Genomic DNA, 27,682 nt, shown 5'->3' with positions numbered 1-27,682 from the left:
GCCCCGGTCAGGTGACCGCTGGCTGCGGCTTGTTTGCGGGTTCCGTGCTCCGGGCGCTCCGTAAGCTGCGTGCCCACGGGTGGCTGAAGCGGAGATGGCAGCCACTCTGCAGCGCATGGAGCGGCTGTCCAGTCGGGTGGTGCGCGTCCTGGGCTGTAACCCGGGCCCCATGACCTTGCAGGGAACCAACACCTACCTGGTAGGGACCGGCCCCAGGTAAACGCCCCTCGCCTCCCTCCTGCCCCCCTCACGCCCGCCGCTTCACCACTGGCCCGCGGAACTTGTGGGCAGGATGGCGGCGTCCTGCCCCGGGCGGGCGGGCCCACTAGAACCGTCCTCAGCTGCCCTGATCCTGGACTTCCCCTAAATCTCGACCACCCGGGGTGGTAACCTCTCTAATTGGAAAGTGGCTGGGAGGGAAATAATGGTTTTTAAAACTTCCCGTCTTTGAAACCCAGTTTACTTGACGTGATGTTGAATGCCAGAGTGTGTGTGTTTAAGTGGCCGAGAAGTTACTGTCGCCCGAGTTTTTAAGAATCCGGGAAAATGCTGACTTGGCTCACCTTCTGACTCGCACTCCAGATGTTTTGCCCAGAGTGTGCCGACCCCGCCACAAAAGCGGGTACTTGTGCTGAGACCTTTTTCTTAGCTCAGCGGCAGGGGGCAGGGCTGTCCTGCTTGCCAATTGCTGGAGTCCGGAATCCAAAAAGCGCGCCCCCTCCCCCTCCAGCCCTCGGGAGGGAATTGCTGACCACTTTTGTTTTTGTTGGCTATTATTGTGGGAGCTTATTTAGGTAAAGTTGTGGATGGAATAACCTATCTATTTCTAAGAAAATTTTTTAAATATATTTAATTGATTTTTTACAGAGAGGAAGGGAGAGGGGTAGAGAGTTAGAAACATCGAACAGCTGCCTCCTGCACACTCCCCACGGGGAATGCGCCTGCAACCAAGGTACATGCCCTTGACCAGAATCGAACCTGGGACCCTTGAGTCCGCAGGCTGACGCTCTATCCACTGAGCCAAACCGGTTAGGGCTATTTCTAAGAAATTATTTTCTCTTCAGCTCCATTCTGTTTTATGCAGAAAGGAAGAAGAGATGTGGTGTATTGCACCATACCTACTACACTGGACAACTTTTGTGAACTTAGTATAACCTAGATAATTCAAAATAGAAATAAGATAAGATGTAGGTCTCCTTGAGCCTGGAATTTAATTGCATAGTCAAAACGTTGCAATGAATACAATACACTTGAATACTAAATACAGCTTAATAAGTATAGTTAATTGGAGTATTTGCCTTTTTCCAGCAAATGAGACTTTCGGAAGCAGCAGGATGGAGGAACTGAAGTACTGCAAGTGAAGCAGGCGAAAGGTGAAGTTGAGAGCAAACGAGGCAGGGTCGGTTAGGGACAGCGGCTTTAGGCCGCCTCCCAAACCTAGGAGGATAGAGAATTAGGCAGGAACAAATACCTGATAGCTAGGGTAGCGTCTCTCTTGGCTGGTACTCACTCACCCCGGGAAGCCCATAGGCATTTTCTTCTCTCTTCGGTGTGTCGTCATAAACTAGTTCTAAAGTCAGTTCCTAACATGAAAATTTCAAATAGTCCAAATTACCCTAGAAAGTCTCTATGTCGGAGATCAATATACTGTTTCTCAATAAGTTCATTGTGGCCTACTTTTTTCTCAGCAATGAAACAGATGGCTGGTTCCGTTTGGAAATCAAATAAAGAAGTTGGCTTAAATGTTTAGGGGCCATGTTGTATGAAAAATACATTTTTATTGATTTTAGAGAGGAAGGGGGAGAGAGATAGAAACATCAGTGATGACAGAGAATCATTGATTGGCTGTCTCCTGCACGCCCCCGACTTGGGGATGAAGCTCAAGCCCGAAACCCAGGCGTGTGCCTTTGACTGGAATCAAACCCAGAACCCAGTGCTCTATCCACTGTGCCAAACTGGCTAGGGCTACATAGGGCAACTTTTAAAACACCAGAATCACACTCAGTGTAGCATAGGGCGGCTGCTAAAAGAGACATACCCTGAAACTGAATGAGGGAAGACCAGATTCATAGTCTCCCATCTTAACTGCTTACACTGTTACTCAGGTAAACTCATGGAGTGGAATGGCCAGTGGAATCACTCATATGTGCGAGAGATGATGAGTCCACATATTGAGCTAGGATAAGGCAATGGACAGCTGATGCTGCTCTGTAAAGTAGAAGTTAGGTGGCTAGAAATGATTATTAATTGAGTCCAAGTAGGAGGTTCTGATCTTGGTAGCCACCTGTTCCACTGCACAAAACAGTTCTAAGATCACAGATGGCCTCTATGTCACTAAACCCAAAGGATTTTTCCATTCCCATCTTATTTGAATTTCAGTATCCTTTGATACTGTTGACCGCTCCTTGGTCTACTAACACCAATTTCTCCTGGCTTCCTCTGACCTCTCTAGCTGCTCTTTCGCAGTCTCCTGTATAGAGTCATCCTCTTCGCCAGGTCTTTTAAGGGTTTGAGTCCCTCAAGGTGCAATCCTAGTCTTATGTTCTCCTGCTGTATTCTCTACCTAGGTGATCTTCCTTGGTTTGAACTGTTATCTGTTCATTAATAACTCCCAAGTTTATTAGCACTCCAATTCACACATTATCCAAACTTGATCTTCAGACCAAGGCAGCCAACTGCTTTCTTAAATCTACTTGGATGACTCACAGCCACTTGAAAATCATTGTTTCCCAAACTGAACTTACGGGCTTTCCCACTAAACTTGATCCTCTTCCAGCCACTCGTCCATATCTTGGTAGACAGAACCATCCTCACATTTGATCAAAGCCAAATACTTAAGTACACACCTCGACATTTTTTCTTTGCTTCTTGCACACATATCCAAGCCATTAGGAAGATCTCCCCAATTTCCACTGCTATCACCCAGTCCAAGCCAATACAATTCCTGCTTAGGCTTCTAAAATTGCCTCTAACTGACTCCTCTCCATCTACTTTTGTTCCACTTCAATCCATCCTCCTTCATGTAGCCAGAGTAGTGTTTGTTTGTTTTTTAATGAAAATTAGAAAGCCGTGCATATTCCAGCCCCACGCATCTCATCAACCTGATCTGAAACCTCTTTCCCCTCCCAGCCAGGTGAGTTGTATCCATTCTGGCTTAGGACATTCATGCATGCTTTCCTCTCTGTCTCCCACATATACCTCTCCTCTGTACCCAGCTAGCCTCACTCATCCTTTAGAGTCCAGTTAAAATGTCATTTTTCTCAAGGAAGCCTCCTTTGACCCCTTAGACCAGGGGTGGGCAAACTTTTTGACTCGAGGGCCACAATGGGTTCTTAAACTGGACCAGAGGGCCGGGACAAAAGCATGGATGGAGTGTTTGTGTGAACTAATATAAATTCAAAGTAAACGTCATTACATAAAAGGGCACAGTCTTTTTTTTTTTTTTTAATTTTATTCATTTCAAACGAGCCGGCCCGCGGGCCGTAGTTTGCCCACGGCTGCCTTAGACTATATTAGTTTTATGTAATATATTGCCTTCCCACTCCATACTTTTCATGGCCCTTGATAATAAAATGATTTTTGTATGTGTAAGACGAAGCTTGGCACACCTCTAGTCCCCACTAAAATAAAAGTTCAATGAAGGCTTATTCATTACTGTATCCCCACCATTAGCACAGAGCCTTGTACACAGTACAAGTAGTACAGGAAATCTTTGCTGAATGAGTGAGTATTCTCTACATTTTTTCTACGTTATGATTTCAGGACTGCTGGATAACTGCAATTTTAGCTAGTCTTCCAGCCTCATTCTGATCAGCCTATGGATGCCAAATGAATTTCCCTAAAGCACTATTAGACCTACTGCGATGCCTAATACATAGGTCTCAATAAACATTTGAATGGACAAATAATAATCAGACTTTCCAGAGTATGTTCTGGAAAAGTAAATTTACCTAAGAACCTCTAGAAAGCTGCAATTTTAACCTTTACTATCAAAATTGTAAATATCTTGAGAGCAAATATACTATTTCCTATTAATAGAAAAAGACAGTCTAATGAAGTTGAGTTAAGACTCTGGACTCTAATTACCTAGATCCCAGTCCTGGCTTAAGATTTTGGGAAAGGCAGTTGATTCTCTAAGCTTCAGCTTCCTTATCTATACAATGAGGTTTGTATAGTACCTGTCTCATAGGATGTTATGAGGGTTCAGTGAAATTTAAATGGAAAATCACATCAAAAGCACTTAAATTCTAGCATGTGGGAAGCATACAATGTTAGCTATTACTTTTATCACTTTTGCCTCCAGATAATTCAGAGTTCATAGTAGGTGCTCAGAAAATTCTTAATGATTTTGTAAGAGTGACAGCAAATTGACAGAGAGACCACTCAATAGCTATCTTAAAATTAATATAAAATACCAAAAAGAGGAAGTTGATTTTACTTTCATCAGTTGAATTTTTCTGTATTCACATAGCAGATTGTTACTATATGCCAAGCACTGTACTCTAGTGAGTAAATGGTAACAGACCTGTACAGATTCTCCTGCAATCTTGTTCCCTTCATTTGTAAACTTGTATTTGTAAAATGACCTCCTGTGTGTTGCCTGTGGCCATGAAGAACAAAGTCAACCAGCTCACATAGAGATAACTCTAATCCTCTGCAATATTCACAGACATCATTGAAAGAATTGCTATTTGAGGACATTGTTTTTCTAATTTCAGCTGAAGTTTCATTTGTGCCACATGAAGAATGATTCTAGGTGCTTGCTAAGTAGTACCCTCCCACTAGAGAGGCAGTATGTGTTTTTTTATTTGTTCGTTTGTTTTTTAACACTAAATTAAAAGACATAACTGCTTTTAATAACTCAGATATACCCCAGTCTATAGTGTCCAGAAATTACTGCAGGGTTACGGGGATGTTTATTAAAAATACTAGGATATCTGATGTCTTCTGAGTAGACGAGACAGATGTCTTGAATGGAGAACTCATTGGACTTCGTATCTGAGTGTCTAGTGCAGCCCTGGGCAAACTATGGCCCGCTGGCCAGATCCGGCCCGTTTGAAATGAATTTAAAAAAAAGACCGTACCCTTTTATGTAATGATGTTTACTTTGAATTTATATTAGTTCACACAAACACTCCATCCATGCTTTTGTTCTGGCCCTCCCGTCCAGTTTAAGAACCCATTGTGGCCCTCAAGTCAAAAAGTTTGCCCACCCCTGGTCTAGTGCTTCCCAGCACCACCTATTGCTGGGGCCTGGAGCAAATCACTTAGCCTTTCTGAAGACTAGTTTCCTCTGCTGTAAATAAAATAATAATAAATAATAGTACCTTCCTAGAGTTGATCTGAGATAATAAATATGTGAAAACGCCAGATATTAGTTTAATTTGCTATGTTGGTTGATGTAAGATGTTACATTGTTCCCCCATTCAGTAGGTTCCCTTTTCATTTTGTTGATGGTTTCATTTTGTTGATGGTTTCTTTTTGGTTTTATGTAGTCCCATTTCTTTATTTTCGCTTTTGTTGGCATTGCCTGAGCAGACAGTTCCAAAAAATATTGCTGAGACTGATGTCAAAAGAGTTTATGCCTATGTTTTCTTCTATGAATTTTGTGGTTTGGGGGGGCGGGGTCTTACATTTAAGTGTAATCCAGTTTGAGTTTATTTTGGTATAGGTATAAAAAAAGTCCCAATTTCATTCTACATATAGATGTTCAGTTTTCCCAATACTACTTATTGAAGAGACTGTCTTTTCCTATTGTATATGCTTGCCTCCTTTATTTGTACATTACTTGAATATATATATATATTTATATATACATATATATGTATAGTTTGTATTATACATATATATATGGTTTATTTCTGGGATCTCTATTCTGTTCCATTGACCTGTTTGTCAGTTATTGATGAATTAGTAAATGAATGAATGATTCAGTCTTTTCATAAAGACTAATCTCTCCCGAAGCCTGAGCTAGGGAGGTGCTACTATGAAACAACATGAATTACAAAGTTAATTCATTGGTTCTTGAGGAGGAAATGTCACCCTTATTTCTTTAGTTCAGGAAAACTTCTTAGCGAAAGACCATCATTCCATAAAATAGTGATGAAGGGCAAAGTATATGAAGGTTCAGAACCAAAAGCAGGAATATAATAATAGGGTTGTCTAAATAAAGAAGCAAAGCAACTCAGACATTTCTCCCATGCTTTTCTACTGATTTCATTTTCATGTGTAAGGGAGCCATTGTAAAGCTTCAGGGATAACTTTTGTATGTAGTGCAAAAGAGTAGGTTTCTTTAGGGGTGTCATTGGGGCAGATTCTTTCATGTCTCTGAGACATTTGAGGATATTGTTAAAAGAACTCAAAGACAGCCCAGCCGATGTGGCTAAGTGGTTGAGCATCAACGTATGAACCGGGAGGTCATGGATTCATGCACCAGTGGGGTCCCTCAGCCTGGCCTGCACCCTCTCTCAATCCAGCTCCCCTCAGGGGATGTCAGAGATCTGGTGCACAGATTCGGCCTGATCCTCACAGGCCAGGCCGAGGTACTCCACTGATGCACGAATCCATGCACCAGGCCTCTAGTATGCATATAAGATCTTTGGTTCATCTTTTCCCGCTTCCCCCCTCTGCCCTTCCCTCGGAGATTCATTATTCTGTTCCATGTTTCCATGCCTGTGCATTGAGCGTCTGCCCCCTGGTGGTCAGTGCACATCATAGCTACCGGTCAAATGGTTGCATAGGCTTTTATATATATAGATTACTCCTTATTCAGACTTACATTTAGCCATAGGAACTTTCTTAAAGTGAGATTTCTCTAGTTAAGCTCAAGTAACATACAGCTGGTTTTGAAAGCAAAGCAATTTATGCAGTTTCTTAAATGTAAATTACCTGTGTGAGAAATATGCTAATATTAACTGTTCCAGTGGTGTGATCATCTTCTATTTAACTTTCAGGAGAATCCTCATTGACACTGGAGAACCAGCAATTCCAGAATATATCATCTGTTTAAAGCAGGCTCTGAACGAATTTAACACAGCAATCCAGGAAATCATTGTGACTCACTGGCATCGTGATCATACTGGAGGCATAGGAGATATTTGTAAAAACATTGAAAATGGTAAGCAGAATATACTCATTAAGCTCATGAGAAAACCTATGTTTTCAGAATAATTTGTTTCCATTACAGAGCTAAGTAAGCTAATAAACAATTTACTGAATACCTTATATTTAAATGGTACTTTTATACATTAATATAACTTGAATACTGTGACTATTTTTAACAAAGGAAAAAAGTAGAAATCCTGTTTTTCTGTTTCTCTTCTCCCTGTTATTTTTCCCCTTTGCCCAGTGATCATCAGTTTTAATTTAGTCTGTGTGACAGCTGCTACTTCAGATTTCATACTAACTATTGTTGACTATTTACTGTGTGCCAGGCACTGTTGAGGTAGTTGCTGTTATTGTCCACATTCTAAACATGATCTCAGGTCTTCCATAACTTTCAGACAGTTATCTGTATACTGTATAATACTGATGAAAGATCTTTGTTCTTGAAATTTATTCAGTATTAACACTTTACCATCTCTCTCCTTTATTCCCTCATCCCACCATCATAAACATAGATTCATTCATTCATTTCTTTAACAAATATTCAAGTTGCTGCTATGTTCAAGCACTGTTCTTGGCACAAAGGATGTAGCAGTGATTAAAACAATGACTCCACTTTCATTGGGCTTCATTCTAGTAGGGAAGGTAAATGGTAAGTAAGTAATAGCTCAGATGGTGATAGGTGCTATGAAGAAAACTAAATTAAAAGAAAAGGGGGAGAGAGAATAAAGGGGAAGAGAGCAGTGGCTATTATATTAGGGTGGACAGGGAGAGAGAGAGTAAACTATGTATGTATCAGAGCAGGGCATACCAGGCAAAGGGCATTGCAGGAGCAGATACTAGAATGGGAGTATGCTTGCCATGTTCAAGGCAGATAAAGGACAAGGAGGTAATAAATGTTCATTCACAACTAAATATTTTTAAGTATCTTCTTTTTTAGGCCTTAAGACTGCATTGGCTACACCAGCCAATGTCACCAGGCTGCTCATTATAAGAAACTGTCTAACCTAACTTCTTACTCTCTTCCCTCCTTTTTTCCAATCCAGGGGAACTGTATGCCACAGGAAACCATTCTCTCCCACTCTGACTTTCCTCGCCCTTCTTTCTCTTGTCTGTCTACCCATAAAATTTTGTCAATTAAAAAACTAGGCTGAGGATCCTTAATTAGCTTTGGTCAACTCTTAGCATGAGGGTCAATTTGAAAAATTAAAATGTTTATGGCCTGCTTTTTTTCCTTCACAAGTCAATTTTACTGAGCTTGAATTTACATACATAAAATGTACCTGTTTTTTAAGTGTGTAGTTTATCAAAAGCTATGTGACCAATCCCATCAAGGTAAAGAACACTTACCCAGAAGAGATCCCTTTCTGACCCTGCAGAGGCCCCTGCCGTGATTCCCCTCCACCTCCAGCGCCCACTTACCTGCTTTATTTCGCTGTGGCTTAGTTTTGCCTGTCTGCAGTGTCACATAATGGATGCATGCAGGATCACTCTCTGGCTTCTTTCACGCAGCGTCATATCTCTGAGATTCACCCATGTTTCACGTATCAGTAGTTTGTTCCTTTTTATTGCCAAATAGTAATCGGTGGTAGGAATACACTACAATTTATTTATCTATTCACCTGTTAATGGACATTTGACTTAACTTTCTCTAAGTTAAAAATTGAAATATGCCGAAACCGGTTTGGCTCAGTGGATAGAGCGTCGGCCTGCGGACTGAAGGGTCCCGGGTTCGATTCCGGTCGAGGGCATGTGCCTGGGTTGCGGGCACATCCCCAGTGGGAGATGTGCAGGAGGCAGCTGATTGATGTTTCTCTCTCATCGATGTTTCTGACTCTCTATCTCTCTCCCTTCCTCTCTGTGAAAAATCAATAAAATATATATATAAAAAAAAATTTAAAAAAAAAAATTGAAATAGTTTTGGGTTCCTTTAAAATAATGAATATTTACATAAAAGATTACCCATGAGATTAAAGAAAATCAAGGAGGCCCTGACCGGTTTGGCTCAGTGCATAGAGCGTCGACCTGCGGACTCAAGGGTCCCGGGTTCGATTCCAGTCAAGGGCATGTACCTTGGTTGCGGGCACATCCCCAGTGGGGAGTGTGCAGGAGGCAGCTGATCGATGTTTCTCTCTCATTGATGTTTCTAACTCCCTATCCCTCTCCCTTCCTCTCTGTAAAAAAATCAATAAAATATATTTTTTTTTAAAAAGAAAGAAAATCAAGGAGAAATTTGATACTGTTTTATAGCCACTAAACTTTTAATGCTTTATTTGAAAAGTGGCTTGATGTCTTTCATTCTGAACTTTATTGAAGTTAGACCAGCTGCAATGTAGACTTTGAGTTACTCAGCACTGAAAATGTACAGAGGTACATTTCAGAATCTTCCCCCAAAAGTCCCATGTATTTCTTCATTCTCTAAATCCTTTACCATTACCATTCTTGTTCATTTTGTTTTATTATCATTTCCTTCATTCTACATTGTTTTACTGTTGTTGTTTTTTAATTATTATTAGTATGGCTCCTTTACATTGCTAACAATCTATATTTTTTACAGGCCACACCAAAATTATGAATGCCGTTTATAAGATTTCTGTAGGAAGATAGAGTAATTCTGAAGCAACCTGCTTACAAATTTTTTAAATAAAAGCAGTGTTTCATTTCGGAACTCATGGCTTACAGGGAGCCAGAAGTTTACTAGATGTGAGAACTATATAGACCCAAGCTGCTTGGGTGTTTTGTTTTGGGTTTGTTTTTGAGTAAATCTGATAAATATATTTTGTTATCTGATAATGACTATTTTGCAGCTGAAGTTGGGTCATTGCCATTTATTTCACATTCAAGTCCTAGAGTCAGATGTTTGCTTCTATGCTATTCAATTAGAATGTGTTTCTATTAGAAAGCATTACACGTAAGTAATATCACATGTTTGTATCTGCTTAAATAATTAGCCTTAGTGATGATGTTATAATTCATTATTCAGACCTTAGCAAATGACTGAGGGTTTCCTCCTGTTAAAATAATTATGTAAGTAGTTGCCAGGGGCTGGAAAGAGAGAATAGAGATTGACTACCATTACGTATGAGGTGTCTATGAGGGGTTTTGAAAATGTCCTAAAATTAGATGGTGGTGGTTGAACAATTCTTTGAATAGACTAAAAAAACCACTGAATTTTATGCTTTAAAAGGGGGAATTTTATTGTGTGTGAATTATATCTCAATAAGCTTTGACTAAAAATAATTCTTATTATACTAGAGGCCCAGTGCACAAAATTCTTGCACTCTGGGGGAGTCTCTCAGCCTGGCCTGTGCCCTCTTGCAGTCTGGCAGCCCTCGGGATTTCCAGCTGCCGGCTTAGGCCCACTCCCTGGACCTAAGCCAGCAGTCGGATATCCTTAGCGCTGCTGTGGAGGTGAGAGAGGCTCCCGCCATTGCCACTGCTCTCGCCAGCTGTGAGTCCAGTTTCTGGCTGAGGGGGAGCACACTGACCACCAGGGGGAAGCTCCTGCATTGAGCTTTTGCCCTCTGGTGGTCAGTGCACATCATAGCAACCGGTCGTTCTGCATCAGGCTGAAACCAGCTCTCCAACATATCCTGAGGGGTCCCAGATTGCGAGAAGGTGCAGGCCAGGCCGAGGGACCCCAGCGGTGCATGATCGGGGCCAGGGAGGGATGCAGAAGGTAGGCCAGCCAGGGAGGGACCGTGGTAGGGATCCAGGGTGTGTCTGGCCCGTCTTGCTCAGTCCTGATCAGCCAGACCCCAGTAGCAAGCTAACACATTGTATGTGGGTAGTTTTTATCGCACGCTAACAGGTGGCGCGGGCCATTTTTGCTAATTTTTTGCACAAATGGCAACGTTCAGTAAAATTACGATAACTTTAGTTTATGTATTTATATGTTACCTGCATTCTACCGAAATCTATAAAAAACATATTAATACATGTCTCGCGCTCTACTACTTACAGTCAACGTAAAACGTATAAATACGTTTCCTGCATACAATGTGCTAACCTACTGGTTGAGCGTCTGCCCCTGATGGTCAGTGTACATCATAGCTACCAGTCAACTGTCTGCCCCCTGGTGGTCAGTGCACATCATAGCAAGCAGTTGAGCAACCTTAGCATATTATCAGACACTTAGCATATTAGGCTTTTATTATATAGGATGATTGCTTTCAGCATACCCTTCTACATCCTATCTGTATAGATTGCTATTGAGAATAGGATGTATGCTTTTATATTTACATATAATTTTTAAAGCTGACACAGCATTATTTTATAGTATGGCATGTGTTTTGTAATTTTGAGGTAATTGTGAGTTTTTTTGGAAATATTGTCTGTCAAAGGTCTCATAACTAGAAATATACTTCCACTTCTTTACTACAAAATAAAATTATACAGATTAAAAATAAAAACAAACCAAAAAAACCTCATTATGTCACTCTATAATGGAGACAGTTCCCAGAATAGCATATTATTTCTTGCTTCAGCCTCAAAGATACAAAATAATGGAGTCTGAGGCTAGAGAGAGAAAATCCAGTTGCTGTTGGTTTATTTTATTTTTATTATATTGCAGTTTTCTATCTTCTTTATCCTTCATACTTACCCAGATTTCTGTGCGTTGTCAGTTTTTTTCTGAATGTCTTTTCTCCCTCTGCATTTCCATTGGTAACACCCTTGCGCTAATATTACCTTCCAGCTGGGTTATTACAGTCATCCCCTCCTGGTCTTTTGATCTCTCCCCCTCCAGGCTCCCCACCTGCAGCTGCCATATTGATCAACCTGTTAACACTAAAGTGCATACATGGGCCACATACAGCAAAGTATAAATTCCTCTATTCTGTGAAAGGCAATTTAGGGCCCTCCAGGATCTGAGCTCACCTTACTAATCCCACTTATCTTTACTCTTCCCAGCCAGTATTTTGTGTTAGACAAATTGGTGGTGTTCTGCTGTTGCCCATATGCCATATTCATTCTCATTTCTATGGCTTCACTAATGCTGTTCCCTTTACTTGTCTGAACCTTTTTCTCATCCTACTTATCCTATAAGCCACACCTCAAGTTTTATGATATTTATGAATCCTTTCCTAATTGTTTCTCCTTTCTCCAACCTCGTTTTGCTTTTATTAGCTGAATTGTCCATTTAGTATTCATTAAATGGTACTGAGTATAGTTGTTTAATTCTTTCCTGTTTGTAAGTTTTAGTGCCCCAACTATGAGAGCTTTTAAGCACTTTGATGTCATGGCGCTTACACTCACTATACTGGTTAAATAACTGGCAATCAGCTATTGATTGGCTAATTAATTAATTGACTTTCTTTGCATTCATGACAGGTAGTATGGGTTAAATTTATTTTAATGTTTTAATATCTTAGCCCTGAGTTTGGGGCTTCCTCTAAGCCAGCCGTGGGCAAACTACGGCCCGCGGGCCGGATCCGACCCGTTTGAAATGAATTAAAACTATTGAAAAAAAAGACGGTACCCTTTTATGTAATGATGTTTACTTTGAATTTATATTAGTTCACACAAACACTCCATCCATGCTTTTGTTCCGGCCCTCCGGTCCAGTTTAAGAACCCATTGTGGCCCTAGAGTCAAAAAGTTTACCCACCCCTGCTCTAAGCATTCCTAGAAAGAGCTTTATATTATCATTCTTTTATTATTAACTAATGCCATGATACCAGGACTTCTTTTACTATATGTTAAGCACCTAGACAGAAAAGTTCCTATGTTTTATATTACTCCCTCTTCAGCACCCATCTTGATATCAAAGCTAGCTAAGATTATGAAGAACTTTCAAACTATTGTATAAAGTAGGAGTGACTAGAAAAACACAAAGACTTTTATGTAGAGCTAGGAGGGCATTAGAGAGTAAAAGCTCTTTTGTTGAGATAGAAGAAACAGTTACCATCCCACAGATAAGCAGCTATAATTCACCTCATTTTCTGTTGTCTCTAATGTTAATATTTTTTGCAGCTACTCACAGGAATTCTATGAAAACTGGCCTCTTAAAAGGCTGAATTGTCATTTAAAGTGTGAGTTAAATATTTTACATGTTTTGTCACTAGACACTCCATATTGCATTAAAAAACTCCCACGGAATCCTCAGAGAGAAGAAATTATCGGAGATGGAGAGCAACAATATATTTATCTAAAAGATGGAGATTTGGTTAAGACTGAGGGTGCCACTCTAAGGTATGTAAATGACCATTGGCTGGAGAAGGTGGTGGGGGTAGGGGTAGTTTATGTATATCTATAATAATAAAAGCGTAATATGCTAATTAGACCAGACATCCTTCCAGAAGAAGCGGGGCTGTGAGGGAAGCCCAGGTCCCAGGTGCCAGAGGAAAGCTGGTGCTGGCAGCAGGGGAAGAAAAGCCTACTCTTGCACGAATCTCGTGCATCGGGCCTCTAGTGTGTTATAAAAGAGGGGGAAAGGAAGATTTCCACATATTTGCTTGTATGACTGAAGACTGTCTCAGGAAGAAGGATATAAGATATCTGATAACATTGGTTATTCTGGGAAGAGAAAATGGGTTGCTTGAGAAACAGAAAGACTTCTCCCTCTATCTACTCTTTTATAATGATTTGTTTAAATTATATGATTACCACTTCTTAATGAATAAAATTTAAATTGCAAAATAGATTAGAATTTCCTGCTGGAAAATTAAGGGTTTTCTCCTATTCTCATTTCCAAAAAATGACCCATACCTAAAGTAAATACATTTTAGGCCAGACCCATAATCCCCGATGACCTGTTCAAGGGATTCAAAAAGGTGTTTTCAACTCAGTAATTTTAAAACACAAGTAATTATGATGATTCTCCTCTCTCTCCATCTGTCCTGACTTCCTGATTTCAGAACTCCTACTTCTCTCAGTACTTAAGATTTTTTTTCTTCTATGATCCAACTTAACTCCTCTTCACCTTTATCCCCTCCCCCTGCCCAAGACATCTAATCACGTTAGTTTATTAAGTGATTTTTTTTTTTTTTAGAGGGAGAGAGTAACATCAATGTGAGAGCAAAACATAAATCAACTGCCTTCTGCTTGCCCCCTCCCAGGGATCTAGCCCACAACCCCGGCATGTGCCCCAACCAGGAATCAAATTGGCAACCTTTCAGTGCGCAGGATGACACCCAACCAACTGAGCCACACTGACCAGGGCTATTCACATTAGTTCTTACCTCAAAATATTTGTCACTGCTGTCCCTTTTTCTTTGTGTTCACTACCACTACTTCTAAGCCAGGAATCTCCAGGCTCTTCCCTTTCCAGTTTACTCTGTCACTTGAAACCTTGAATAACTCTCACCGCATAAAAGATCATGTTTATTCTCCTTACCACAGCTTGGCCCCAAACCACTTTTCTAGTCTTAGTTCCTACCACTCCCCTCACAAACACAATTAGCCATATCCAAATACTCCTGAGCACATTCTGTCCATGACTTTGCTCATACCCTCCCCTTTACGAGGCCTCAGCCCTTCCCCTCCACCTTGTCCCCCTGGTAAATTACCCATTTAGTCTTCAAACCTCAGTTTACATGTTACTTCAAGAACCCCTCCTGGAAAGAATTAAACTGCTTCCTCCTCCAACTTTTATGTAATTTTTATTATTTTATTATAGCATTTTATTAAATTATAATTTTGGCCGAAACCGGTTTGGCTCAGTGGATAGAGCGTCGGCTTGCAGACTGAAAGGTCCCAGGTTCGATTCCGGTCAAGGGCATGTACGTTGGTTGCATGCACATCCCCAGTAGGAGATGTGCAGGAGGCAGCTGATTGATGTTTCTCTCTCGGCGGTGTTTCTAACTCTCTGTCTTTCCCTTCCTCTCTGTAAAAAATCAATAAAATATATTTAAAAAAATAATAATAATAAAAATAAATAAATTATAATTTTGGTGTATAAGTAGGTATCTCCTTAAAAGTTAATCAGTTCCTTAGGTTCACAATCCTATATAATAAAAGGGTAGTATGCAAATTGTCCCCTCAACTGGAGTTCTTCCAGGAGTTCAACCAGGGGGCGGGCCGGCCAGAGGAAGGGAGGGAGGCCCTAGCACTGGCAGGCAGCCAGGAAAAGGGAGGGAGGCCCAGATCGGCAGTCTGCAGCTGCTAGGACTCTACCAGTGCACAAATTTCATGCACTGGGCCTCTAGTATTAGTTAAGTCAGTTGCTATAGCAAACCAACCCAGAAATGTATAATAGCTCAAACATGAAATAAGTTTAATTTTCAGTCACATAAAGTCCAAAAACGGTTCCTGATTAGCAAGTGGCCCTCCTGCATAATGTTCCAGGACTCTTGTGGAGTCCTCCATCCTCAATACTAGTCCTTCAAGATTGCCGTGCTCATCACCATCAGTCCAGTGAGTGGAGGAGAGTGAAAGGGATGTTGCATAGGAGGTTTTCATGGACCCGGCCTTCTGTTGCATTGCCTGTCTATTCAGTCATGAGTCACTCCTGACTGTGGAGAGGCTGGGAAATACAGTATCATATATTGATGATACCACAGAAAATCAAACACTGCATCATTCAAAAAGTATTCTTGACAACGCTGGATGCCCCCCTCACACACCAGCCCTGGGCCAAGTTAAAGAAGGGAGTAGAGACAGGAGGAGGTAGCTCATCAAGTCTTCTGTCTCATGTGTGGGAACCACAGTACTGGTTTATCAGTTATCACAGAAGCATGGATATTAGATCTGTACCTAATATGCAAATTAAGACTATTGAACTCTTGGAGGTTAACTACCTACCACCCATCTGCTGTGAATAGACCGTGTATTTTAAGCTTTTAAAGTATACAAACAGAAAAGTGTGTATATCATCAGTGTGCAAGGCTGTGAATTGTTAAAAACTGAACAAACCATATGAGCAGTTTGCAGATCTAGGAAGGACATCAGTGCCTGAGAGCCACCCACGTACTTGCTTCCTGTCACGACCCCACCCCCTCAGTTGAATACTATCTTGTTTCATGGATGAATTGATGCCCAGGATCTCAATAGTTTGTGAATTCCATTTAATTTTTGTTGTACTGCATTCTGATTAAGTTAAGTATGGGTATCTATTTTAAGATTTGAGGGGAAAACTAACACAGAATCAAAAAAAAGCAGACACTTTTTTTATGATCTAGTAAATAATCTTATCTCAAAATGTAGATTCCAATTATGCTAAAACCTGAATAGAACACTTAATATACTATAGATGTGTTTTCCAGTTTCCATGTTTATAGTCAGTAAAATCCAATAGTTTTAAATATTAACACAAAGACTCAGTCTTCCGCAAAAGTTCCATAAACAAAAGGTTAAAATTTACTTAAGTCCCAAATATTTCACATACAGGTGATCTTGCCTACCTGCCAATTTTGAAAAGGAAAAAAATTCAATAGAGAGATAGTACCCACCAAGAACCCATTAGTAAAAAAATAGAAAGTTATCAAGGTTTTCAGTAAGGATTCTAGATATAATGCTCAGGAATTTTCTAGTGAACTGAATTTAAGTTCTCAAGTTAATCTGACAGCTTTTGTTGACTGTTCTAAATTTTCTAAGAGAGCCATTCTAATAATGTCTACTGTGTCACAGAACTCGATAAATGCTCTACCTGATGAATAGGAGGCACAGCTGCAGTTCTTCTGATCTTTAGCAAAGCACCTCTGATGTCATTTCCTTTTCTCCTCCGCCTACGTGAAGTAAATTTTAACAGAGTTTTTATGCAAATTAAAGCATTAGCCACCCAGGTGACTGGAGGGTTGGAAGTTCTGATCCCCTAATTTAAGAAATATTATTGTCTTCAGCCTAGAAATTATCAAAGAAAACCATTACTGAGTCCTGGCATGGGAAGTAGGAGGGGAATAATTAAGGAGGCATTGCAAGCACATTGATGGATAAGGCAGTTTGCAGACGACGAAAGAATGGTTCTCCAAATGAGTATATGTAGATTTAAAAAAAAAAAAGGTTGAGGTTCCATTTGTAAACACCTTCTATGTGTGACTATTCATAAGATTGTCCATAAGATAAGACAGATACCCACACCACATAGTTTTATAGTTGCTGGAAATGTATCTCCTGCAATTATTTTCATATAACATGGATTACTTTAATTAACTGGTTGCAGCAGGTTTAATCAGACAAAAGAGATGATTTTAACATCTCTTCAATACCTCCCCATTACTAAATATAGTAATCATTTGCCATATGTACAGCACATACTTGGAAACCATAAAAGCATAATAGTTCCTAAAATCAGTTCTTAATGTCTCTCAAAAATAATTGCTCCCATTACACGAGTACCTCATGTTCTTATACCTCATATCTCTTATATTGTTAGCAGACTCTTTTAAAGAGCTTTACAGTTGCAGTATTTAACGTTAAGGATTTGATTGGATTTTTTGGCAAATGAGAAACTCTTCTAAGTTATAGTAGCTTCAGTTTTCTTAAGAGTTGAATTTTGCCAGATGTCTTTGCAGTGTAGGAGATGACCTTACTTGTTTTCTCCATAGCTTTATTATGATTTGCAAGGATCTCCTAAAATTGAAACATCTGACATTTTTTTAATAAATTGTACTTGATCATGATATTTTTAAATATGTTCTAGGATTCTATTTGTTAATATTTTAGTTAAGATTTTTATAACTATTCATTAGTGAGATCAGGCAATAGTTTTCTTTTTGTGCAACCTTTGTCAGGTTTGGGATTCATAACTTTTCCTTCTTTTTCTGTGCTCTGGGATAGGTTAAGTAGTAGTGCAGTTATCTGACTTTTAAGTATTTGGCAGAGTATCCACTGAAAATACTGACCCTTTAGTTGCTAATGAGGAGGAAAGAGAGAAGCATGATGTGAGAGAAACACATAGATTGGTTGTCTCCTACACGTGCCCCAATGAGGCTGGGGAATGAACCTGCAACCCAAGTATGTGGCCTTGACTGGGAATTGAACCCACAAACCTTCAGTGTGCGGGCCAATGTTCTAACCACTGAGCAGCAACGGCCATGGCAAAAAATATATACGTTCTTAAAAAATAAAAGCACTATCTCTAAGTAGTAGAAAGATTGGTGATTTTTATCTACTATAAGTACTTTCCTTTTTTTCCCCCCAAACTTCTTGTAAGCCATATTCATTACTTATAAAATAAGGGAAAATGTGGGGAAAGTATTAAATTTGCACTTCAGAGTGAGAAATTTGATTTTATTAAAGGGAGAAACTATCTGGTGATAATTTTAAGTGAGCGACAAGAGAAAAAGCTTTTTAACTTACATTATTTATTAGTGTCTTGTTCAGAGGAAAGCATAGAGAATAATTTGCTTCTCAAAATTTCTTCTAAGCTTAAGAGTTCATGATTATTTCTATTTATTCTTTTAACCAGAGTTATATACACACCTGGCCACACTGATGATCATATGGCTCTACTGTTAGAGGAGGAAAATGCTCTCTTTTCTGGAGATTGCATCCTAGGGGAAGGAACAACTGTATTTGAAGACCTCTATGATTATATGAACTCCCTAAAAAAGTTACTGAAAATCAAAGCTGGTATTATATATCCAGGTGGGTAATTTTTAAATCTGGTAAACCATTTGTGTCAGATGATGAGAAAGGTTCATTTTGATGTGTGTGTGTGTTGGGGGGGGGGGGGGGGGGAGGAGGGAGGTGTTCTTTGTGTTTTTGGCCTTGAAGTCAGACATGTAAACTGCTTCTTTAAATTATAGCCCTAGCTCCTGTCTAGCCATGCAATATTTTTAAGAAGGCCACAATTTATATTAATGACTTTTTATAAACATATGAGGGTTATTTTTTAATATCTGAACAACTATTAATGGAACTATTAAACAAGGAAAATAACTTACAGTGGAATAAGAAATTTTTTTCATTCCATAAGTGATCTTCAGTTTTGTTAATCTGATTTCTGTCATGGACCACATTTTAGCCATGTAACCATGGGTAACATTTGACCTTTGAGCTTTAAGTTGTTTTAACTCACACTATTGCAATAGTATCTTCCATATGAGCTATAAAATCGTATATTTATCTAGATTATCCCGGAAAAGAAACCTGTCATTAGTATCTCAGCTGTCACTGCACTGCTCTGCAATATGAATCTCCACTCCATCCTGGAAGCTAAAAAACACACAGGGACCCCCTAACAATAGGGCCCAGAAGGGAAAAAAGACTAGATTACTTTATTTTTTAAGTTCTTCTAACTTGTTCCTAACCAAAGTGCCATGGAAAGATATGAAAATACAGTGTCTTTACAACCCTCCTATTCTCTCATGAGTTTCTACTGCTGAGGAGGTAGAAAACATACCCTGGGCATTTGGATTAATCTGTAATAATAAAAGCATAATACACAAATCGACCCAACGGCCAAACAGCAGAACGACCATCTGGAGTTCCATGACCACACTATGGCATGCACTGGCACCAGGCCAGCCAAGGCAGGTGCGATGCGATTGGTCGGGAGGCCCCGCAATCGCCCCGCAGAGGGAGACCCAGGCAATCGATTGGGGGTAGCGGGGAAGGAGGCTCCGCAATCGATCACCCCAAAGAGGCAGGCCCAGGCCACCGACCAGCGGGCAGGGCCTCCCTCTGCAGGGCATTCGATGGCGGGACTGCGAGAGGGCACAGGCCGGGCTGAGGGACCCCCCCTCCCTCTCCACATGCATGAATTTTGTGCACTGGGCCTCTAGTATTATGGCATAAAAGGAATGGAAGCTGACAGCTATTTTTAAAGCAAAGAGAATTGGTGCACTCACATTTAAGCAAAGCTAATGAGAGGCTGCCTAGGAAAGGCCCGTAGAGTGTTAGTTTTAGTGAATCCAGTGAACTGGCTTATTAGCACAGCAGGAGCTTATATGTAAATTATGTCCTGTAGCCATAGCTACCATTTATTAAAGCCTGCTCCCCATCAGGTACCTGCAGGGACCTTTCCAGCCAACTGTGGTCCTCACAAAAACCCAGTGAAGTAGGTAGTGGCATCCTCGTTGCACAGCTAAAGAAACAGTTCAGAGACTTTCGCGGCCTGGCAGCTAGTAAATGAGGGTCAGTATTCTAACAACACCCTGGTGCTCGTGCTTGTTACATGATAATAGGTTAGCCTGCTTCTGCGTTTCTTTTCCTCGCATATTTTAAACATCCCTCTGGCAGACTTGTGTAAGATATTAATTTGCACTGTTTTAAAAGAGCATGTAAATTTCAATATAACTTTATCCGGGTTGTCAACATTTCTGAATTACAAGCCTATACAAAAGATTCTTACATTTTTACTGTGATTACTGTGAATTTTTAATAGCATCACTTCCCTGAAGCTACTTTTACATTCCCCTTTTCAGTCTTCTATAGCAGCGGTTCTCAACCTGTGGGTCGTGACCCCTTTGGGGGTCGAACGGCCCTTTCACAGGGATCGCCTAAGACCATCCTGCATATCAGATATTTACATGACGATTCATAACAGTAGCAACATTACAGTTATGAAGTAGCAACGAAAATAATTTTATAGTTGGGTCACAACATGAGGAACTGTATTTAAAGGGCCAGAAGGTTGAGAACCACTGCTCTATAGGTAAGTGTAGCACAGTGGTAAGAGACGAGTGGGTGAAAGCTCCTGGGTCAGAATCCCAGCTCCACTCCTTAGCTGTGTGACCGTGGGCAGGTTAGATACCCTCCTTATGCCTCAGTTTCTGCTACCAAAAAGGGATAATAATAGTACCTACCTCTTGGGATTCTTGTAAAAAATAATGTATAACATTTAGAGCAGGCCTGGCAAATAATAAGAACTCTATAGGTGGGTGGGAAGAGATCAACCAATGAACTTGTATGCATATATACATAACCTGTGGACACACAATGGGGTGGTGTGGGCCTGGGGAGTAAAAGGAGGACAGGAGAGGGGTGAAAGGTTAATGGGGGGGAAAGGAGGACCTGTGTAATACTTTCAACAATAAAGATTAAAAGGAAAAAAAATAAGTACCATATAAATATTACCTATCATTACTGTTGTTCCTGTTGTTATTGCTATGTTTTTATTTTATACTTTTTAATGTACACAGTAGCATTTTATATAGTTTTGAAATAATTGTCTAATGTATTTTGGCATTTAGGTAATTTTTAAGTCTTATATCTATATAGTTTTCCAAATAATTCTTATTTGTTGTGTATTTAGTGTGTAATACATCATATGAATTCTTTTTAAATAAAATGAATGAATTCCAGTTATACTTAATATTTTTTATCTGGTTGAAATAATTTTTATAATTATTCTAATTCAGGACATGGCCCCGTAATCCATAATGCTGAAGCTAAAATTCAACAATACATTTCTCACAGAAATATTCGAGAACAGCAGATTCTTCAAGTATTTCATGAAAATTCTGATAAATCATTTACAGCAATGGATCTTGTAAAAATTATTTACAAGGTAATTTTCTAATCTTATTTGTACATAACCACAATTTTATTAGAATAATCTATTTAATAAACTATAGGTATAAAAAAACTTATCACCTCCCAGGACAGAATAAGTCTGTTAATTTTATAAGTAATGACACTTGTATAGTTTCGAAACCTCAACTTCCTAGAACACAGAAATTAAACAAAACCTGGAGAACAAAAATAACCATTCTAAGCCACCATTAAACCATATACTTCATTCTGTAGCAGATGGTTCCCAACAGCATGATGATGAAGTTTTGGAATGACTTGCATATTGGTCTAGCCATCTTGATTACCTGTTGTAAGTGAGAAGAGGCAATCTGCTCGAGACAGACACCGGGATACAGCAGTGAGGACTAGCAGCGATGCCTGACAATGGAAAAAGTACATGTAAAGAACATGAGTAGAGAAATTTAGTGCATAGAGAGAACCCCTCACTGCGATGGCATCTGAGCACATCACTGTATGGCAGCACTACTAACTAGTATGTGGCATTCGATTAGTATAACTCAGTTTTTCAGCAAATGTTTATTAGACACCTGCTGAATAGACAGTATAGCTTAGAGCTTAAGAATGTAGGCTTTGGTGTTAGATTACCTGGGTTTAAAAACTCCCACGACCACAATCTACAGCCAGAAGATACATGAGATTGTACCTGAAGATGAGCTGCGGCCAATTACATTTAGGCAGGGGCCTTAATATCCTAAAGGCCCAAATTATCAAAAAAAGATCATCACTCAGTGTGCTTTGTTTTAAAAAGGGAGGGATGATAAGGAAGGAAGGAAAGAAAAAGGAGAGGAGAGGAGGAAGAGAGGGGGGAGGAAGGAAGGGAGGGAGGGAGGGAGGAAGGGAGGGAGGGAGGGAGGAAGGAAGGAAGGAAGGAAGGAAGGAAGGAAGGAAGGAAGGAAGGAAGGAAGGAAGGAAGGAAGGAAGGGAAGGGAAGGGAAGGGAAGGGAAGGGAAGGGAAGGGAAGGGAAGGGAAGGGAAGAAGTAAAGGGAAGGGAGGAAGGGAAGGAAAGAAAGAAGGAAGGAACGGACGGATTAAGGGTTAAAATGGCTAAGGATAAAAGACTGCCATTGGCAAAAGGATAATATTTAAATTCTGTGAAAGAGTTCATTCCCTCATAATACTAGGCTAGAGTCACTTGAGACTGTTCATTAGTACATTGGATTTTTTTTTTTCTTTTTTCATATATACATATTTTTTTATTGATTTCAGACAGGAAAGGAGAGAGAGAGAAACATCAGTGTGAGAGAGAATCATTGATTGGCTGCCTCCTGCATGCCCTCTCCTGGGGATCGAGCCCACAACCCGGCCATATGCCCTTGATCAGAATTGAACCTTGGACCCTTCAGTCTGCAGGCCGATGCTCTATCCACTGAGCCAAACCAGCTAGGGCTTTTGGGGGTTTTTTCTTTTGTAAGTACAGACAGAACTCTGATAACTCTCACAGATAAGTCATCATCAAGTACCTGCCCATGCCTAAATACTGGTTTAGCATTCAGAATTGTATTCAGTTGTGTATTCCCTGTGTTTATGTGTGAGATACCTGTTGCATATAGAATGGCATTAAGTATTGCAAAGGATTTATTCATTCAACAAACATTTATTGACTGCCTTTCATGTGCCATACACGGACTAAAACAGAGATATAAAGATGGCTACAGATCCCTGCCCTCAAAGGACTCAATTCATGTTCAACACAAAGTTGTGTTGATGAAAAGGAAAAGTACACTCATTTAAAAAATAAAATAAAATAAATAAATAAATAAATAAATAAACAAACAAACACCAGCCGGCTTGGCTGAGTGGTTGAGCGTCGACCTATTAACCAAGAGGTCATGGTTTAATTCCCAGTCAGGGCATACGCCCGGGCTGTGAGCTAAATCCCTGGTGTGGGGCTTGCAGGAGGCAGCTGATCAATGATTCTCTCTCATCATTGATGGTTCTATCTCTCTTCCTCTCCCTTCCTCTCTGAAACCAATAAAATATATCATTAAAATATATTTAAAACAACACATACTTGTAATACTATCATAATAGCTCCCATTTTTTAGCACATTTTTATGTGGTAGACACTATTTAAATGCTTTACCTTAACAAATGTGATTTGAGGCACCTAATTCAAATACCTCAAATTTTTACTGCATAACGATACAATTATTCCAGTTTAATAGAATAAAAAACCAACACAGGTCTGACCAGTGTTGCTTAGTGATTGAGAGTCAACCTATGAACCAGGAGGTCACGGTTCGACTCCCAGTCAGGGCACATGCCAAGGTTTCGAGCTCTATCCCCAATGGAGGGTATGCAGGAGGCAGCCGATCAATGATTCTCATCGTTAATGTTTCTCTCTTCCTCTTCTCAAATCAATAAAAATATTTTTTAAACTGACTCAGAAAGTGTAAGCTAAGTAACTTTTTCAAGGGCACAAAACTAGCAGATGTCACATACTCAAGTATCAGATGTCAGATATTCAAATCTTGTTTCTGTCACAACAGGCTTCCTCCAAGGCCTATGTACAATATGTCAGGGCACAAGGAAAGAGGGATAAATTCTACCGATGAAGGTGTAAGATAATGAGGCTTCTCTGGAAAAGCTTCAGAAACTTAAATCATTTAATTGGATCTAAACAAGGAAAGATGTGTTTAAACACTGGGGGTAATAGAAGAGCATTGTGTGTGTTTGAAATCCCATGAAGAAACCACATATGAATGCATTGATGGTCAGGAAGGGAGGCCCAGGAAATGAGTCAGGAAAGACAAGCATAATCAGGTCATTAGAAGCCTTGATTGTCATGCTAAAAAATTTGAGCTTTAGCCAAAAACCTGGGAATGACCAACCACTCAAAGATCTTGGGCAAGGGAGTCACATAATGCATTCTAGAAGATCACACTCGTGGAGATAGTATATGGTACTGGAGCTTAAAGGGGAGTTTAGGGTTAGAGGTTTATATTTGGGAATCAATGCGTGATAGTGCCTAGCAAGTTGGGTAGTAAAAAAGAAAAGAGCCCTGGCCACTGTGGCTCCATGGTTAGAGCATCAGCCCCTGCACTGAAGGGTCTTGTGTTTGATTCCTGGACATGGGCATGGAACTGGTTGCAGGTTCAGTCTCCAGCCCTGGTTGGGGCGCATGCGGGAGGCAACCAATTAATGTGTCTCTTTCACATTGATGTTTCTCTCTCTCTCTACCCCTCCCTCCGTCCTTTCCACTCTCTCTAAAATCAATGGAGAAAATATCCTCAGGTGAGTATTAACAAAAAGAGAGAGAAGAGAGTCAATGATACAATGCACTATAAACATCAATGTTTAAGAGAAGTCCAAAAAAAAGTATCCAGGATGAAAACAAAATGTGAAAAGTTATAATCATATAACCTAATAAATAAACCATAGGGCCAATGTATGTAGCATCATCAAAGCTATCTAGAATAATTTTTACATTTATTCATTCATAAAATATTTAGCTCCTACTGTGTGCCATTATGCTAAGCTCTGGTGTTCAGTAGTAAACAAACCATACTGTTGCTATCTTTATGGAACTTACAGTCTCTTCTATCTATAGCAGTGGTTCTCAACCTTCCTAATGCCGCGACCCTTTAATACAGTTCCTCATGTTGTGGTGACCCCCGACCATAAAATTATTTTTGTTACTACTTCATCATAACTGTAATTTTGCTACTGTTATGAATCGTAATGTAAATACCTGATATGCAGGATGTATTTTCATTGTTACAAATTGAACATAATTGAAGCATAGTGATTAATCACAAAAAACAATATGTAATTATATATGTGTTTTCCAGTGGTCTTTGGCAACCCCTGTGAAAAAGGGTCGTTCGACCCCCAAAGGGGTCGCGACCCATAGGTTGAGAACTGCTCATCTATAGAACTATAAATAAGAATACAGTGCCTGAAGCAAGACATGTACAAGCTGAAATAGTTTTGGCTATTACTATATAAAAATGAATTTAACAGGAGACATTTATAATAGTGTCAACAATAAAATAAAAATTTTTAAATGAATTTAAGTTAAAGTTTTCTGCTTTTGTTGCATTTCTTTTAAGTTTCAAAAGGATTAACTCTATCCCTTTTAAAAAAAAAAAAATGGCTGAAACCGGTTTGGCTCAGTGGATAGAGCGTTGGCCTGCAGACTGAAGGGTCCCAGGTTCGATTCCGGTCAAGGGCATGTACCTGGGTTGCGGGCATATCCCCAGTAGGAGATGTGCAGGAGGCAGCTGATCGATGTTTCTAACTCTCTATCTCTCTCCCTTCCTCTCTGTAAAAAATCAATAAAATATATTTTAAAAAAAAATGTTTCCTTTCTCTTTTTTAAGAATACTCCTGAGAATTTACATATCGTGGCTGAACGTAATCTCTTGCTTCATTTGAAAAAATTAGAAAAAGACGGAATGATATGTAAGTACACTTCTGAATTTTCTTTTACTGCCAGCACTTACATTTCTTTTTTTTTACAAATGAACTAGTTCCTTTTAGGAAAAATAACACCCAGTAGAGTCCTCCCTTGAATATCACTATAAGTTAAAGAGACAGGCACTAGAAAGGTCAATAATGAAAGGCCAGTGGGCCACACGTGGGAACCAAACACTCGCACAGGAATTAGAATCTTGCTTAGAGGTTCCAGACCTCACCCACCAGAATGACAGTCAAAGGCATGTAGTGGAAAATAGCTTCTCCTCTCCTAGAACACAAGATCTACAAAGAATTTTACATGTAGAAGATTTGGGAACAACTAAAGGTTTTAGCAGTCCTAAAGGTAGTAAACTCAAAGATACTAAAGCAGTCATTCTACAATTGTTTACTAGTGTTAGGTTAATTTGTCAAATTAAGAATCTTTATAAAAGTTTAATCCTTAAAATCAACTGGTCAAAGATTGAATTTGCCCTGACCGGTTTGGCTCAGTGGATAGAGCATCGGCCTGCAGACTGAAAGGTCCCAGGTTCGATTCCGGTCGGGGGCATGTGCCTTGGTTGCGGGCATATCCCAGTTGGGGTGTGCAGGAGGCAGCTGATCGATGTTCCTCTCTCATTGATGTTTCTAACTTTCTGTCCCTCTCCCTCGCTGTAAAAAATCAATAAAATATATATATATTTTTTAAAAAAACTGAATTTTGTGTAGAAGCTTCATCATTGTTCTTAAATATACAAAAAAAAATACCAACTTTATATTGAGCAACAAAATTATTTTAGGAATGAATGCTTTTTTTAGCCAGAGAATAATTTAAAATCCAGTGAATTTGCTTATCCACTGTTAAAATTTTACTCTTTTTCTTTCTTTCCACAGTTAGCAACATGGATCCTGACAAGAAATGGAAAGCTCAGCTTTAGTTTCATATTAGTGAAAGTTCTGTTGTTTTGTTTTTAGAGAATGGTATGTTTTCTTAACTCTTAATTGTTTATGGAGATTATAGAGTATATAACATTTAAAATAACTCTGCTTATACTTTAAAATGATGTCATGTTTTCAAATATATAAATTATACTTTACATCTATGATATAGAATATTTATCTAACCTAGATCATGTAACATTTTACCAAAAATTCAGGAACCAATAGTTTATCCACTTAAAATTGATTAAGTAAAATGATTACTTTAAAAATAATAAAACTTATATAATTTAAACTGGATATTATTCTTGAAGATTGGTTACCTATTACCAGTGGCCAGTGGTACTATGTTCTCTAGCTGCTTTAGTAATTTCTATGTAACCCTTCCTTTTCTGCAACCCTTGTCTATATCTTCAGATGATAGGTTTGTTTTCATGTTTCTATCGATTATATCATGATTATGTATTCTGTAGCCCTTTATCATGTTTACTTTCTTATAATGATACTAGAGGCCCAATGCACGAAAGCTGTGCAAGGGGCTCGGCCCTCGCAGCCGCAACAGCCTGCCTTGGACCTCGCAGCCCCAGCTTCGTCTGGAAGGTCGTCCGGCTGTCCAGTCTAATTAGTATATTATGCTTTTATTATTATAGATTCCACAAGTGATTTATGTATATCATATTATATTATATTCCCAGTTAAAACCATTATGTAATAATTATTTTTGTAATCCATGAGTATAACCAACTTACTTTCCTAGTTTAGGGTTTAGTATAGAAATAGTCATAAACATATACAGTATATGAATTATATACCAATTCTTTTATT

The 27,682-nt window shown here is 39.4% G+C and overlaps 1 protein-coding gene across 1 annotated transcript; it reads left to right on the top strand.

Moving 5' to 3' along the window:
• LACTB2 (lactamase beta 2) lies at nucleotides 1-27,682 on the top strand. The gene is made up of 7 exons (XM_081111763.1): nucleotides 1-216; nucleotides 6,954-7,117; nucleotides 13,170-13,296; nucleotides 18,452-18,630; nucleotides 21,348-21,496; nucleotides 25,846-25,927; nucleotides 26,813-27,682. The coding sequence occupies exons 1-7, from the start codon at nucleotides 95-97 to the stop codon at nucleotides 26,854-26,856; spliced, it is 867 nt and encodes a 288-aa protein (XP_080967889.1). The 5' UTR covers nucleotides 1-94; the 3' UTR covers nucleotides 26,857-27,682.

Source organism: Myotis nattereri, assembly GCF_964212035.1.
Source record: "Myotis nattereri genome assembly, chromosome: 17".
In the NCBI taxonomy this organism is placed as follows: domain Eukaryota; kingdom Metazoa; phylum Chordata; class Mammalia; order Chiroptera; family Vespertilionidae; genus Myotis; species Myotis nattereri.
The sequence above is the reverse complement of the archived record's forward strand: the minus strand, read 5'-3'. Positions and strand labels throughout refer to the sequence as shown.

Coding starts and splice junctions, on each gene's coding strand:
- LACTB2 (XM_081111763.1), top strand. CDS start 95: ATGGCAGCCACTCTGCAGCGCATGGAGCGGCTGTCCAGTCGGGTGGTG. Junction 7,118..13,169: donor TTGTAAAAACATTGAAAATG/GTAAGCAGAATA, acceptor TTTTGTCACTAG/ACACTCCATATTGCATTAAA. Junction 21,497..25,845: donor TTGTAAAAATTATTTACAAG/GTAATTTTCTAA, acceptor CTCTTTTTTAAG/AATACTCCTGAGAATTTACA.